Source organism: Chlamydotis macqueenii, chromosome 3, assembly GCF_036417535.1.
Source record: "Chlamydotis macqueenii isolate bChlMac1 chromosome 3, bChlMac1.mat, whole genome shotgun sequence".
NCBI classification, from domain to species: Eukaryota; Metazoa; Chordata; class Aves; order Otidiformes; family Otididae; genus Chlamydotis; species Chlamydotis macqueenii.
Window position 1 is genome coordinate 22,614,906 of NC_141558.1, and position 17,331 is coordinate 22,632,236.

At 39.6% G+C, this 17,331-nt stretch overlaps 1 protein-coding gene and 1 long non-coding RNA gene across 5 annotated transcripts in view; one reads left to right on the forward strand and one right to left on the reverse strand.

The window, feature by feature from the left end:
- The window catches only part of ARHGEF10 (Rho guanine nucleotide exchange factor 10), a 102,653-nt gene extending 93,890 nt beyond the window's left edge, over positions 1-8,763 (forward strand). For all 3 annotated transcript variants that reach the window (XM_086745219.1, XM_086745221.1, XM_086745220.1), the window contains 2 exons: positions 3,751-3,873; positions 5,879-8,763. In XM_086745219.1, coding sequence (XP_086601345.1) covers positions 3,751-3,873; positions 5,879-6,393 — 638 coding nt within the window. In that variant the 3' untranslated portion in view covers positions 6,394-8,763. The remainder of the gene's footprint in view (positions 1-3,750; positions 3,874-5,878) is intronic.
- Positions 8,764-14,978: 6,215 nt separating this feature from the next.
- On the reverse strand, positions 14,979-17,295 carry LOC147601201 (uncharacterized). Of its 2 annotated transcripts, XR_015258191.1 has the most exons (3): positions 17,052-17,295; positions 16,826-16,961; positions 14,979-15,112 (listed from the first exon to the last, which is right to left on the reverse strand). It is a non-coding gene; the product is annotated as an uncharacterized LOC147601201 (long non-coding RNA). The 2 variants fall into 2 exon arrangements; XR_015258190.1 differs by lacking the exon at positions 14,979-15,112 and having other exon boundaries at positions 16,316-16,961.
- Positions 17,296-17,331: the final 36 nt, after the last annotated feature.

Here is a 17,331-nt window from a genome sequence, read left to right on the forward strand (position 1 = left end):
ACAGCGCTGTTAGCTGAACAGAGGCCATACTGAGCAGCAGAAAAAAAAAAAAGATCTGTTAACATTGGAAGACAAATATACACACTTCACTGATGTGATGTCCTTAATTTGTGGAGTAAATTTACGCTTAGGGTTTGTGAAGTGTAGTTGAAATCTCAACAAAGGAAGGTTTTCAGCAGCCTCTATCGCAGCTCACACCAAAAAAAAAAGTCATACTGTACATGAGTAGACAGTCCACTTGTTTTTTCATAGTCACATCCAATATTTCCTTATTCAAGAACAACCTTAAACATATTTTTCATTTCAGCTCTAAGTTTGTCCTTTTGAAGAGATTTCCGTGGCCTTGATACATGTCATTTCATTGCTCATATGGACGATGATAGTTACCTGTTTAACAAAGAGGTGATTTCTGCTTAAGTTGCTGTATTCTGCTTATATGCAGAAGGACATGTGTCTTTCCTGGAAACAGATGAGAATAGCAAAGAAAAAAATGTATTATTTCCTCTCTGTGGAAAACAGACTATACTTTGAGGCCTACAGCTTGGTTTTGTCACCACCCCACCAAGTGCCAGACCGTAAAATGCAGTTGTTTTATGATTTTACTGCTGGGAAACGATAAGAAGACTGAGGAAAATTTTAGGTCAACCAAATCAGGCTGTACAGCGGGCTTGTTTTTTATATAGCAAGAGCAGCATGGTCATGTAAGAGGGTATGCACCAATATGCTCTTGCACCTACCTAGGGTTGACTTCAGGAGATCTATTTGGGAACACATGAAGACATACCCAGGTCTGGTGGTTGTTGTAATTGAGACCTGAGAAAGGTGAACGTAGAGCAGTACACAGACAATAAAAACCTTTGTCCATGTATAAACGTAATTGTTGGCTTCAGTTCTTCATAAAGTCAAGATCTTGGTCAGATTATTGTACAGGTTTTAACAGTTCTGTCATTGGATTGGGACAGTGTGATCTAAAAGTTTTCATTTAAAGATAAGAGTATTTGATTGGTTTTGGCATTTATGTTTATCATTTTCCTTTCCTAACTTGTTAATTTCTGTGCTTATTGCATAATGCATTCTGAAGAATTGGTTTTATGTTTATTTTTTTTTCCTCTGAATTTGAAATATATCAAATAGTCACAAAATAATATAGAAAAGTAGGATTTCAAATTTTGGCTAGCATATATCAAATTAATATTAATTAATATTAATATTAATCAATATTCTAAGTTAATATTTTAATAGAGTTTTTTAATCTATATATCATTATGTACTCTTTCAAAGTATATTTTCAGATGCAAATGTTTCTTGCTTTTCCAAGATTTCAAAGCAAGCAATTTTCCTTTTGACCTCACTGTAGATAGTTCGTGCTTAAGGTTGTGCTCAGTGTTTAAGATTCTTAGTTGCTGGTTTCACCTATGGAAACAGTCATGCATATTACTAGTTTTCCCTGGTAAGAATTACTGGTTAGAAGTTGCTTCAGGGATGAAATAATGCATATTATTTTACAGTTTAAAAAGCATTGAAGATGTGTTGTTTAAAAATGTGAGCATATTGCCTCTGCAAGGAGTTTGAGAGGCGAAAGTACAATTTGAGCTTTTGATAATTTTAAAAGTTTAAAAATTGTACTTAAGTATTTATGTTGTACTTTGTAAAACAAGCTTTAAGTGAAATGGAGTAAGGTTAAGTGCAGCTACCTTGGACTTGCTGTTGCACCAGCTGTGGGAGAGAACTCATATGTTATATGCAGCTTGAACAAGCCTGAGCTTTAAATCACATAATTCAAATACTGTTTTTTGAAAACTCCAGTGCACAGAGGTCTTTGGACATCACCGTTTTAACTTCTTATATGCTGAAGGAGCGCCTTTGTGTGCTTTGTTTTGGAAACTAAATTAATCCCATTAGTATCTCAAAAAAAGCAAAAGAACAAAAGAAGCACAAAAAAAAAAAAAAAAAAGCAAAAAAGCAAACTCCAAGCTTCAAAAGGTTTGTAATTTATTGATGGGCATAGACCATCCATGCTTATCTAGCTGAAGAGGGATGATGCAGTCCTACCAGCATAAATACCTACAGTTTATGGAAAACAGCATGGATGTCTCTGAAGGTTTGCATGCGTAGATGGAGCCTCTTCAACTTACTCATGCTTGTTACACCTGCCAAGGGTAACCAATTGTCGTGCCTTTAGAGTATTTTAGAATGTGGTTTTGGGTAGATAGAGCTGGGATTCCTTATCTGGCCCAATGTGTGCCTTTTGGAACACAATACTGCTGGGTTAATGCTTTGGTTTTGCAAAGTTCTGTGAGGAAAGACTCGAACTGCGGCCTGCCTCCTGCTTTCCAGTTGAGTGTTTTGGGCTACAGTCAAGCTGCTCCTTCCCTGCTTTCCCACTGGGTCTGTGATTTGTATATTCTTGGATGTAAATTGTCTCAGCTTCAATGCACAAGATGGAAAATGCATTCATTTGTGATACACCGTAATTAAGGTCCTTTTCCAAGGTGTGGAACATGCAGGTTCATCCAAGTTCTATCAGACATGGAATCCAAATTCCCTACTTACTGTTGAAGTGATTAACAACTTGAGAGCTATAATGGAGATGGGAGTGACTGCTCTCTTGCATGTAAAGTTAATAATAAATCCTAGAATATGTAGGGTTTCAACCTGGAGGATTCCAGCAGAGTTTAAATGATCCTCCACATAAACTTAGGCTGTGGCAGAAGTTTCGGTAGGCAGTCGTTTCCATTTCTGAAACTTGGCAAGACTGTTTTGAAAATCCATCTACACTGAATCAAATGTATTTAGTAAGCATTGCAAGCAAAAATGACTTTGTTTTCGTTAGAAAAATAGGAATCTCATAAATAATATGTTGTAGAAAAATCACAGAATCATAGAATAATTTTGATTGGAAATTACTCTGGAGGTCATCTTGTCCATCCTTCTTGAAGAAGACCTGATTAAATCTGCTTGATCAAGGACTTGTCCAGCCAAATTTTTAACATCTTTGGATAGGACGGAGATTCCACAACCTCTCTGAGCAACCCATTGGAGTGTTTGACCACACTTACGATGAAGAAGCTTTTTGCTACTTACAATCCAAATTTCCTGTGTTCCAAATTCAATCCGTTATGTCTTATCCTATAACTGTGCACATCTGAGTAGAGTCTGACTCTGTTTTCTGTGCACCCTCCTGTCAGATTCGTGCAGAGAGCACCTCTTTTCACCTCTCTTTGTACATTATGTGCTCCAGTATCCTGAACGTCTTGGTTGGCTTCAATCAGACTTATTCCAATATGCCAACGCCTTCTTGTGCAGGAGGACCCAAACTCAAACAGGGAGACACAGCACTTCTGATGCTATTTCACAGAATAAAAACTGGGGGAAAAAAAGTAATGATGAACAGGTTTGAGTCTTGAGTATACTGTATTATGCCAATAAACTATTGAGTATTGTGAAGTGAAATGCCTTTCAGTTTTATTATTGAAAATATACAAACATAGTCTAATCATAAAGGCATGTTTGTAAAGATAGTCTCTGTCTACTTTTAGATACTGTGATTTAGAGATTAGGACAGAATGTTTCAGAAGTTTAATAGACTTTAAATTGTCATGTATGTAAAGCAGTCCAGCAAAATATTTGCTTTTGTGATGAGTGCTTTGCTGAATGATATGGTACAGCTGATTGTATTTGCCTGAAGTTACTTTGATCTAGGCAAGGATCATCACTCTTAAGTAACTGAGCACTTCTTAAACTTCACAGGGCAGCAGCGTGTTTCTGTGACCAGCCTCCTGGTGTGCCATGGTTTATTGCTGGTTGGAACAAACCTGGGAATAATAGTAGCATTACCAGTGCCACGTTTGCAGGGGATTCCCAAAGTAACCGGTGAGTGAAATTTCTGAAACGGATTGAGTACCATGGTTTATAATGAAGATTTCATTTCTCTTCTGTCAGTAATTTAAGTGAACCTGCCAAATTATATATATTGTTTAGATACATATCAGGGCTTTGTGATGAGATTATATTATTTGTTCTTCCTGAGCTTTACAGTATATCCAGATACTTGGCTAGTTTTGTCTCAGTTGTTTGAGCCGGGACAACAGTTTTTCTTTAGGGCATAAGAATAGGATCGGCATTAATCCTGCTGGAGTACAGTCAAATATATGGTGATGAGAAGAGAATGCAAACAATCTTTCTTCCAGATCTGAGGGAAAGAGATGTATTAGGTTTATAGACATAGGCACTGAAAATTCAGTATATTGCCTATTCAGTAAATTGATTTTGTGCCCTTTCTTCCCAAAATGGGAGATTTGGAATATGTGAGAGTATATATTTTCTTTTTTTTTTTTTTTTTTTTTTTTTGACAATGATCAAGATTTTTGCATTTTGGAAAGATGTATTTATTACTTTCATATTACCCCATTTGAAATACAGACACATGAATGCTGTTCTATCACTTTGCAAACGTTTAAGCTACTAGCAGAAGCAAGATTTAAAAATTGTGTTCAAGAGGGACTTTGCCATTCTATGTTTTGGGTTCAGAATTCTGCTCGAGCTTCTGTGCTGTGGAGCAAAGCTGGCAGATTTTATGAGGCAAGCTGTTTGCAACTTCCTTCAGAGGAAAAAAAAAAAAAAAAGCTTATGTAACTTTGCAAAATGAAAACTAAATCCTCTGTGTTCAGCAAAATACACAGCAATAATCCAGTATGACACAGGATAAATACTTCTTAAAAAATATGGAACTTATGTTAAGTGGAAATAAAAGCAATACAAGAAAATGCATAGTTGCAGAATCAAAAAATATCTCATTTCATTCTTCCATTTTCTGTTTTGATTGTTGTGTTTTATGTCATCTGTATATTCTTGCATTTGTTTTGGGTCAAGATTTGTCAGATTTCACAGGTCTAGCAACATTACATTTAAAGATCTGTTTTTATAGTCTTTCATACTATATTTGGAATTTGAGCCGAAAAACTGATTTCTCTCCAGTTGTGCTTCCAATAGTGATAATTCATCTTTATATCATTGCACTTTCTGTAAAAGCAGAATATGTTTTATCATAACCTGAAATGCATTAGGGAGTTAGGGATGGACAGAGTGATTTGTAGGGCTGTGGGTTTTTCCCCTTGATAGCCTAGCTCTTTTTCTCATTGTAGCTGATTTTGTAGAATGCTGCATTTTTTCTTCTTCTTCTTTTTTTGCTGTAAAAGCCACATATACTAATATTGTTACAGCTTCTGAATTTGGCCATGTGCAATTTGTTTTTCATACATTCTAATGATTTGCATAGTGTAAATCTTCCTTGTACCACCAGCATCCCATTGTTTAAATACTTCTTAAAAAAGGAAGAAAATGACCGAATGATTATTGTTTTTTTATGAATCTGCCATGGTAACTAGACAACTATTCAGAAGGATGAGTTTTAGTTCCTGCTGTGTAGCGTGGAGGGGTCTGTTACAATGAAACAGATGTTCTTATGCTGTTCTGGAGAGGTACAGAGGTACAACAGCATTAATGGAAAACCATGTATTTTGCTTGAGTATTAGTAGAGAAAACTCAGTGTGTTGATGAAAAAAAAAAAAGGTTGTTAGCAACATTTCTGTACTCATGCTATTGTGAGAACAGAACACAAAAGTCAGTCAACTGAAATTCATAATGCCATGTTTCAGCTGATTTATTAGTACAGTCCTAAAACACTTGTGATACAATAGATATTTTTTGTACGTATTTTTCTGTAAATTGTGTACACACAAGGCGAAAGATGGATTGGATGCATATAATATGGTTTTGAGAGTTATGCTTTTCTGAGCAAATCTCATGAACTAATTATGGTGGAACACTGTGGTAAAATAAATAGCATTCTTTAATTGTCTTTTTCTTTTGGCTCCAGGAAGAGGAATTGTATCGTATCATGCACACAATGGCCCAGTCAAGTTTCTTGTAACAGCTACATCTATAAACAAGAAGAACAGAAACAAATTGAGGAACAGCCTGCCTCCTGGCTCAGAACCTAAAGATGACGACCAAAAGGACGTTCTGCACAATGAAAGACCAAGCTCTTCCCTTAGTAACACCCATGACACTGCCATTTGGCTGGGAGGTTCAGTAGGATCCATTGCACAAAAAAGCGACTTGTCGTCGTCATCTGGATCCCTTACTTTGTCTCATGGATCAAGTTGCCTAGAACATAGGCCAGAGGACAGTAACATTTATGAGCTTTTGAAAGATCAAAATATCTCATTTAAAAGTAAAAGACAGAGATCCAAGAAAATGAAAGCAAGTTCAGTATTAGTCATTTCTGGTGGCCAGGGACACAGAAGAGTGAACAAGAAGGTCAAGCAACAGCGGCAAGATGAACTAGTGTCTTCAGTGATGGTCTGGCAAATCCCGCTGTTGAATATCTGAGCGAACTAAATCCAAGAAACTTTCTGCTATTAAAAGAAGTCTGATATCCTTTTACAGCAAATGCTGGCTTGGGACCCAAATGGATAGACTTTATACACGTGGGAGCAATTTTGGTCGGCTTTGGTCACAGGATTAAGGGTTGCAAAACAGAGTCTTCACATGCTAAGAACGTTCTGCAATGTTTAGGGTATTGGAAAATGTTTAGCCATTGATGCTGTCCTTGATACTTAGAGCAAAAAGGATCTGTTAGACACTTTTAAATGGTTTTAGAATCTCTACCTTATTTATATTCACATTTATAAATATCATAATTATGTTCTATAGCACTTGGGGAAGGCAAGGAACGCATGCCATGTCTCATGCTGGTTTTTGCTTATGTAAGCCAGCTGTTGGTTCTTTTTCCAAAGTGACGTATTGCATGGACTGTAGATTTTAACAAATTAACAAATATTTTTAAACAATAAATAGTCTAATGCAAGCTAATATTAATTTGGTAATTACTATAACAGTTTGTAAAATCATTCCACAAGCCAGAGTTCGGTCTGGACAAAACCAGTTATATTAATTGATAGGTATTTGTTTATTTCAACATAGAAAATAGATTGGTTTTAATTATTATTATTCCTAATGCTCAGTATTATTAAAAATATTGCAGTATAAAAAACACATTAATTTTCTTAGTAGGTGCAATGTGACTGACCTTCGTTACACAGGGCAAGTTCTAAGGATGCTGTGGCTTAGGGCAAGTGGGAAACACAGATATACAACAGCTGTGCATTGTAGTGCTGCTAACGCGTTCTCCCCCTGGCAACTCCCTATCAAAGCTAGGCATGGACTCTGCCATTTTTAAGGAGGCATACACATCCAGTAAATCAGTAATTAAATTATTAATTAAATAATTAATTGGGGAGAAACATACTAATATTAGAATATCTGTAGGGAGTGCAGGTAGTTACTGTGGGTATTGGTCAATAGATTTGTACTATGTCCTCAGGCAAACACCTGTCAAATAATGCCACAGCTCAACAGCAGAGATGTGATCATATCTGAATGGTGGTCGCCTCTTTTCACCCAGAGTTTCAGCAAAGCGTGGTCTTGAAAATGGATAATTGTGAAAATAGCGTGCATAGCTTCATTCACTCAGTCGGGCAGGCAGTTGCTTTGGTAATGTTAGAGGGCTGAATTCTAAATAGAGACCTAATTGTCATTGCTTAATGAATGCATATATTTCCAAAGGAAACTTTGAATTTGGGATTTCTACTGAAATTACTTTTTGTGCTAGTCTCTGCATATATGAAATATAAGACAAAGCCTTCAGCTCAGAAAGACATTGCCAGAAATGACGATGAGACACATTCTTCTGTCAAAATATGTTTAATACGGGTAAAATGTTGAATGGAGTCACTGGGAACATCCTTTACCCTCATCAATAGACTGAAAGATACAGAAAAATTAGGACTGTCAAGTTTCATTTGAATGTGTTAAGAACTCTAATACTGTCCATCAGTTCTGTAAAATGCAAATTAAATATATCCGAAGCAGAACGTTTGTCAGATGTATGCATTGACTAGAATCAAGTAAAACCTTTGGCTACTTTGGTACCATTATTATACCAGTGAGGGGCGGGGAGTGGGGTTGCCCTGAAATTATTTGTGCTGCTTCTAATACAAACTCTTTGATTCCACCATGTTCTGTTTCAGTCTGCCTAGTTTAAGTCAACATCAACCATAATTACAGTGTTTCCCAGCAGATAATATTTCAAGGTAAACAGTACTAGAGAATGAATTATTTTGTTTAATATAAGATAAAAGGGTGGAGTTTTTTTCCAAAAGAGCAGTTGAGGTTTTTTAAAATGTTGCTGAAATTTCTTTTCCTTATTTTGCAGCAGATTTGTGTATCTAAATTTTCAGTCTGTCTGCTCTAAAAAGCAAACCTCTGTCAAGATGACCCCAGTGGTGTGGGCTGACTTAGCTAGTCTGACAGCACCAGGTCTTCACCGCCACCAAATACGTGGGGCAGAGGGAGTGCTAATGCAGTGAATCTTTGTCTGCTAGATGTCACCAAAATAGGCATTTCAAAAATCAGATATGCACCCAGATTTCTCTTTAGAGGTTTTGCCCATATCCTACATCCTGATCAGAACAGAATTCTTGAGGCATAAAGCATGGACTTTAGTGAGTCACGAAAAATATTTGTTGCGGATTGTAAGCTTAGGGTCTTCATTACTGTTTTGTGCTTTTATTCTGTGTCTTTCGCTGTGTATCTCGCAACTTTAGTTGGGTGTTGTCAGCATTGGCATGGGCTTAATGTTGGCATGAGCCCTGGTGAGAGAGAGAAAAAAAACAAAGCAAAACAAAACAAAAAAAACCAGAGTGCCTCTAAGCCAGGCAACTGGCAACATTTTCCCAAACTTTTCCTCTTTTCCCTGGCCTACTGCCTGGGCTTGCCTAGCCTGAGGGACCAAGGCCGGTTGCATTTTCTACACTCTTCCATAGCTATGGCCCTGGGAGCTGCTCTTTGCCCACTGTGTGGAAGTACTGCATTGTACAGTTTAATGTATGTATATTGAAAAACATGTTAAAAGATTCTTCTGTGTATAAAGCATATATAATGTAGTATCCCTTTGCTGCTCTGCAGTAAAAAGACCACAGGTTCTATTTTGTGTCCTCCCTGGGCGTGGGATGCCACATCTGTGCCTTCAGGACTGGAGGATCGTGTCCACTCCTCGTGGATCTTTATCGCTAGGAGCAGTAAGCAGAGTCTGCCTCACATTCAACATCCATGCCTGGTGTTATTACAGGATCTGCTAGCAGTAACGCATAAGAATTTTAAACTGAAATTCATCCTATCTTCCAGCTGAAATATCATTTTCTTCAGTTTTGTCAATAAAACAGTAGAAACAAAGCACAAATACAGCTCTTCTGGAAGTACCTCGGAGTTTTGCCAGTGACTTCAGCAAGAACAGAACAGGGTCCCTCATTTACATTACACTGTTTTGAAATATATATCTATTTATCATACTAAGCTGTAAAGCAAAAGAGGAGCTGTATGTCTGTCTTTAAAAATCCACATTGTCATGAACTAGATTTTTAGTACCTAACGAGCACAAGGTGCAATGTTTGTTTTCTGATACACAGCTAACTGGTGTTACCTTACTATGAAAACAGGCAGGAACCAAAGTTTCTCTTAGAGCTGGCAAATAGTCTTCATAGCTGTTGTAGGCTGTGCTGCTAGGTAGGCTGGATTTTGCTATCTGATACTGCTTTTCTAGATTAATAGAAGTTATGGAAGATATTAAGAAAAGAGGGGAGCAAGTGTAACCACTAAGATATATTCTATATATGTTTTCTAACACATAGTAGTGTCTTTTATAACATGAGCCGTAAAACTTGTGTATTTATGTTCAAAGTATAAACTGAGAAAAATGTTTAATAAAAAAGTGATAAAAATTAACTTCAGAATTACATTTCTTGGGTCATCATTTTAAATAGAAGGCTGGAGTTTGTGGGATGCATTAATGAATAATATATTAATGAACTCATGAAAGGGAAAATAGGATATGTGATTAGGAAAACAAAGATATATATTTTTGAGTTTTATAGCTTTTATAATTTAAACACCGGCAAATGCAATTTCTGAAAATGATAGTCTCTTATAGTAAGTTTGACCCCTGTATCAATGGACCCCAATAGTGTCTGAGCAGTAGAATTTCTGCTATGCTGTCTACATGGAGTATGCATCAGCACTTGAGCAGCATGCATGATGCATAAAAATGAGAAGCATTAATATTCAAAATGAGTATTGCAGAGCAAAAGTATTAACAGAGGAAATTAATTTTCAGTTGCTAACTGGTAATTCATTCTAATTAATCTGCCCTAAAGGATACATACAGAATCCCATGATTGTGTTTAAATTCTGACACTTGTATTCATCAGACTCCGTAACAGCCTTTGTGTGTGTACCCGCCTATTATAAATAAACAAGAAGAGTTATTGAGAGCTGATTGATTGCTAGTAAAACCTTCCCTTTTTCCTCCCTGTTTCTGTACCATGTCTCTTTAATGTATGGTTCTGAAAAACATCAGAATCATATCGCATGAGTGCAGGATGCTGTACATTCACACACCTGGAGACAGATTCTGTCCCAATGGGAATTTACATCTCATTATTTATGGCTCAGAGGCTGAGGGCTAAAAATTGCTTACTGCCCCTTTGAGAGAGGACTGAATATTGGGAAGGGTTTTCTCAACTGTGGTTCGATGCTTGAACTTCACTGTTCCTCTCTCTTGTGTCCTATTTGATATTCTGACCGCATAAAGACAAATTAGTTTTTGTAAAACGCATTTGGGAGTGAGAAAAATCTGTGGTTTGAAAGGTGTAAATATAATGGAGGGTTCTGTAAGAGTTAATCTGTATTGCAATGAGTGATACCATGGAGTTGATACAGTATTTTTTAGTTAGCTTTACATATCTTCATAGTGATAATACTTCACATAATAATAATCCTGTTAAGAAGGCAGATTAATACCTCCCGTAGCCAGGAAGCAACTAAGTTGAAAAGTGTTTGCCTGACTTGAAGCCACGTGATGAGTCTGTAAAAGCACACAGATTAAAGCCACTGCTGCTAAAGCCCATGGTTAGCCCTTTAAACTGCCTCCTCCTTGCAGGCAACCTGTGCGTGTGCCGTTGAAACCGTCTGTGCTAGTAAACTGGCCAGGACTAGGTGACAACTTGAGCACTGACCTGTGACCGTAGTTCTGGCCACGGTCAGCTCTCTGGGATTGGGCCTGGCCCGGGCTGCTCCCATCAGACAGCAGCGACAAGGCCATTTATCTGGGATATTTTGGGGACTGATTAACTTACATGAGCATAAACTGTGGTGGCACTCATAGAATAAGCTCTCTGCCTGTGGTTTCTTGATACTGATGCAGCCTAACATGTATCCATACAACCTATTTTATACGGGATGGCTGCCTACCAGTCTGGAACTTGAGACCAGTCTCTTACAGTCAGGGGATGGAAATATGTGCTAGCATAGACCTGACACCTACTGTACAGACACCAGTGTTTGGTATGTGGAGTCTCATTGTTAGTTGGTGATTGTTCACCAGCTGCTTGCACCACACCACAGCTCAACATTCTGGGTTACTCCCTTCGCCTTTCTGATTCAGGGGTTTTATAGCTGTGTGCAGAATCTACCTCCCGTTTCCTCACAAATGCAGCATGCACACTGCTAGATCTGTCTGCTATTTGATTTGAGAAATCTAGCTCCAGATTTTTCAGAATTAGTTGATTTGCTGCTCCCCTATACTTGTGCTTACTTGATCGTAGCATGCCCAGCTACCAAACTGCCAGAAACACTCTTAAGACAAAGAATCAAAATAGCAACACTGAAACGGCTTCAGATGAAAGGATCTGAAAATTTCCTGGGCCAATGAAGGTTTACCATGTGACCCCATTTGAAATGCAACAGTGTCAATGGATGACCGAAAGCACTTCAAGTGCTTTGGCCAAGCTCCATAAACCGCGCCATAAAGACGACAATTAGTCTTTCACAGCATGACCTTCAAAGGTGTTCAAAGGGAATTTTTCTTCCTCCAGCAAAACAGGCCTTGACAGCAGAACTGCACGTTCTCCTGGTGTGAGTATTGCTGTACTCCAGGGATAATCGCCGTTGTTATTAATGTATATCCCAACCTGGAAGGTGAGCCTGAACACCTAGGATTAAAATGATACACCTTAGGGGAGATGAAATCATTGTAAGAATTCACTGGAAGTCCAATTTGAGGAGTATTTTGACATCAAAAGATTAAGGTGAGCCTCCAGCAGAGTTTTCTCAAGCACCGAAGTACCCAATTTCCACTAAAATCTGTATATTTACATGCTCAAACACAGATAACAAGAAAGGTTTTCAATTCAAGAGACCAGATTCAGCTTAACTATGGAGTTACAGAATTTTCATTTTTGCTTTGTATTATTTCAAATTGGAGAGAAATTCTATGGGTTTGCCCTTGAGCATCAGGGTCACCTTGTATGTTGGCACACAAAATGTATTAACTCACACCTTCCAAAGCAAATTGTAAAAGTTGTTTCCTGTGGGCTTTTCTGGTTCATTCTTTCTCTCTGCATTTCGAGTTGCAGAACATGCCTGTCAGACCGCACTAAATTATTTTTTAATGTTTCCTTTCTAAAGAGATTCATTTTCTGGAGAGTTGGGTAGCGCAGACTGTGTGCATTAATGAGGATTACCCCCGCTTCAGCCAAGATTTGTAAGTGCAACAGCTTCTCTGTAAGGTTGCTTAGAGCAGCCTGTGATGCTCTTAATCCCGATCACAAGCAACAGACACCATCAGTTAACTTAAGCTGCATCTGCACTGCTGAACTCAAGAGCACGTCAAACGTTACTGACACACATCCTGAGGCTCCATCAGGTGGGATCCTTGTGCTGGTCCCTTCCCTATATGAACCCAACCATCCGGGCAAGCAAAGCTGGTTATAGCCCGGGCCTATACATGATGATGTTTCATTGATACATCAGTATTTTGGGAGAAATGTAATGGTCCCCAGGTATTTTGCTCCACAAACCAAACAGCCGTAATCACAAATGCATGTTGAAGAGACAAGTGGTGTGGCAATCCATGGCTGATTGTGACTGGGAAGAAACGTTGACTGAATCATCTCTGAGCACTGCAAGGAGCAGGAGTAGGCTTGCATTATTTTTCAAACTCCCTGTTTTTTCTTATCTTTTTAGCAAATTAAGAGATGATGTGCAGATTTTCTCAATTGTTCATCTAAGTAAATACCGTGTGTTCCCCATCTTATAGCCTTATCAAATGCTTTCAACCTCATTAAAAGCTCTTTTCCCTCTTCAGAGCATTGTTTTGGGTGATAAAGTCTGCACTAATACAGTCTCTTTTGTTATGCTGGGTGTTTTTTGTCTTGAATTAGAAACAATATTGATCTGTCTCTGGTGCATAGAGGTACGTGACTCAACACTGAAGAAATCTTTATGATCTATTTTTCCTTAAGACTACTACTACTCTATCTGCTACATCCCTCTCAGTGCAACCAGCCCTTTTTTTTTTTTCCCAACTCTACTATTTGAGTGTGTTATAGTGATATATGATAACTAATACACAAAGGCAGATCAGCCTGAATCAGCATCAGACATATACAACATATACTGTGTAACATGCCTACAGCATGTACGGGTTTTGTATTCCAAACCTACCAACTGTATTTTCAGCATCTTTGGCTGCTCAGCAGAAATACAATAAGCTGTTTGTATGTGCCAGCAATAGCATCAAACCAGTCCTTGAGGCCATTGTGTTAAAATACCAAGAAGCATTTCACACAGGAGTCTTCAGTTGTCAAACAGGGGATAAGCAGAAGGACTCAGGTTTTCTTTTCTGTTATATTTGTTTTGGTTTGGTTTTGCATTTTGGCTTCTGGCCATGAACCAGGGACCACTGATATCAGCCAGTGCTGCTACGTATCTGATACTCCAGTATGCACAGGAGGAATACTGCCGAGTTTCACCTATGCCAGTTCCAGAATTTTGATGCTGCAACTTGTATTTTTCCAAGACATCTTTGTGCCAATCTAAAACACAAAAGAATAGCCTACCAACAGCTTTGTATCTGTGTAGACACTGGTAGCAAGTCTAGACTGCCTAGACATAGAATCCCACCCAGCATGCTGGAGACATACCCACAACGTAATAGACTCAGTGAGCGAAGGCCGCACAGCCCACCGAATTAGCTGGGTAAACAACGGAACGTGGACCCGTGCTCAGCTCCGTGCTGCTGTGGGTACAGTGCCTGTGGGATTCTACCTTGCTCAGCTGTAAAACCTGGCCTGCGTACGCCTGTGTGAGCTCCACTCTGAGCCCATTATCTAGGACAGTTTAAAGACTCTTGGTCCATAGCATATGGATTGAGTATTTCATCTGGGTGAAAAAAAGATTTCGTTAAATGATTCCTAACCTCCTTAAATAAGAAATCTGTAGCTTCACTGGCCAAGAACCAAGCCCCCTGAGACTGGGATGATTCATTTTTTATGTGATCTGCTGGCTGATTTTACTGAGGAACAGTGCATTTGCTCCAGCTACCAGGGTAGTCCAGTCCTGCATGACAGCCTCAGAGCTGGGAACCGCAGCAATGCAGCTGCTACTGAGGCCAGTGGGAGAAAGAAAAGAAATCCAGTACCTCTCCCAGGAAGAGCAGGGCCCCGATAAGCTCTGAGCAGATGTACATCTCTCTAGTTCAGGACACCATTTGGTGACCCCACCATGAGAATGGCATTCAGCTCTATTGCCTTCCTATTCCTATTTCTCCATGTGGGGTTGTTTTTGTTGGGTTTTTTGTTTTGTTTTGTTTTTACCACCAGAGAAATATCTGATTAAATTCTCCAATTGCAAACTTTATTCCCTTTTTATTATTGAGCACTATTGCTGGTATGTGAGAGACAGAGGAGGGGCTGTATGTCCAGGAGGAAGTTCGCTGTATGTGACCGGGCAGGAACTAGCTAAGGGTTCTGGGACAGAGCAGAGCAAACACTTCCCTTCCTGCCTTTACTCACCTCACTGCGCTCCCCACTCCGCTGTTGTTGCTCCAGGCCAATTTCCCCTTGCAGAGCACAGGGATCCCAGTGAGTCCTGACGGCCAGTAGCACCAGTTACAAGCAATCAATCCCTCTGAATTTTGGTAATGTTGGCTGGGCTACAGAAATACATGACAAGCACCAAATTATGTATTACATAAGCTGTGTGATACCTGGTTTCTTTAGGAGAGGGCCTTTGCTACACTGGGACAATGATTCATCTCATGTCATTTAGGGGTTTAAAAATTAATTGTCTACAGCTGTACCAGTCTGACTTTACAGCTAATGGAGAGAAAAAAGGATGATTCGCCTCACCCTAAGATAAGATGTGTGAGATAGGTGAGAAAAATTGCCCTCCAGACATGGTTATTCCTGTACGTAATTATAAATGGAACCTCAGGGAACTCAAGTTAAGTAGGGAAATCAAACAACTAGAACTGAGATGATTTCTACAATGGGTGTCCCAGTTTTTTGTATCATCACCACTTCTACTGAAAACTGAAAGGCCAGTCGGTGAGCAGCCTTATTCTCCATGGGAAGTTTCCCAGCCTATGATCCACGGAGCTGCAGTATTTTGCAAAAGTTGTGCTAAGAGGTCAGCAACTCTCCTTTATATCTGTTTTCACTTAAAGGTTTGATGAGAAAGGTGCATGGGGGACTGGAAAGAAACTCGGAGGGAGGAGAGTAGACTGAGGCTCACAGAATTAGGGAATCACTGCCCAAAGCTACACTTTCAAAAAGCAGAACTTAGGTCATTTTACCGGATCTGCTTGTGGCAGTGTTCCATGAGGGCAGAGGATGAAGTCTGCAACAGCCAAGTGCTACCCGACTTCTCAGGCTAGGACCTCCATGGGGTTCAGGTTTTGTATAGGTCTGTTGGTGGCTCCAACCACAAGGGCAAGTATGGCCCGTAAATATACAACAACGCTGCTTCCTACCCACTGCTGATTTTCAGTCATCTCCAGAAACCATAGCTCAGACAGCTCTGTGTACACAGACTGGAATGTGGTGTGGCAGTTAAACCTGAAGAGGAGCTAAGCAAATCTATCCGTGCTTAAAATCGCCATATAGTCAGGAAGATCTCAAATGATCTCAGATACGATGCTGCTGCCACAGCCACATAACTCTCATCAGTGTGAACAGAAGTCACGCAACTCAAGGGGAGACAATCCTCCACACAGGAACAGAATAATGGGGATTTTAAAAATGAAAAATAATTCCCCAGACCTGTATCAGCTGTCTAATTTCAGTGTCATCTTGAAATATATAATATTTAAAGTAACACAAAACGGCAGGCAGATTAGTTCCTGATGTCAGGAGAGAAGAGTTATTTCTGGCAGGCTTTAATGGATCTGCTGTATCACATGGAAACTTCTTCCAGCCAGCGAGGAATAAAACCATGCACAGAAACTAACAGTTCAATCATGTAATGGACCCAAATCAGAGGACAGCGGGAAATTCACAATTATGCCAAAGCCACATGTTGTAGTTACCAATTATCCTAAGACCCCTATGACACTGTATGATTACTACTTTTTTATCTTATGGCAACAAGAAGCACGCTGGCCTCTCTCAGCAGAGATGAGACATGACCTCAGCTTGAAAACCAGCCTTCCAGTTAAGTGCTGCACTTAAGTAAGTGCACAACATGAGCGGAGCCAAGGGTTTCAAGTGGTTACACTTACCCAGCACGGCATGCAAGCACTTAAGTCTATCAAGGGCTTAACACTTTAGCAAAACCAAAGTCAGAAAGTAGGAGCAATGGGACAAAATGAATGAGAAGACACCCTGCCACACTTAACCATCACCACCAGGAAGCTGGAAAAACATACAGCTGCAATGGTTACACTGCCAGCACAGAAGAAATTAATTGTGACGTTAATTTGAGAGAGGAGACGAGAGTCTGCTGAGGAGTGTGTCCCAGGGCCAGGAGCTGGGCGGCTACAGGAGAACCAGTCTGACGGGACCCTGAAGAGAGGGGGAAAGAGAAAAGCTGCAGGTGAGTAGTGTTTTGAGACAGCAGAATCATAGGAAAACTATACGTTGCAATGCCGGTACCATATATCCAGGTGCAGCAGTGGTTCAGAAAGGCCTGGACAGCACGGTGTCAGGGGCTGCTCTCTCGGTAGATCGCAGCCCGCGGTGGGACTTGAGCTGGGCAAGTACCACTGACTGCATCAGAAGCAGACCTAGGGTACGACTCACGTAACACGAGGGGCTTTTTCTTCAAGAAACTGGGAAAGGGGTCTCACTCTCGGAACGCTGATGAGAGTCTCAGCCGTGAAGAGCCGGACAAAATGGGTCCCTGACTCAAACTGCGGTCAAACAGAAACCACCC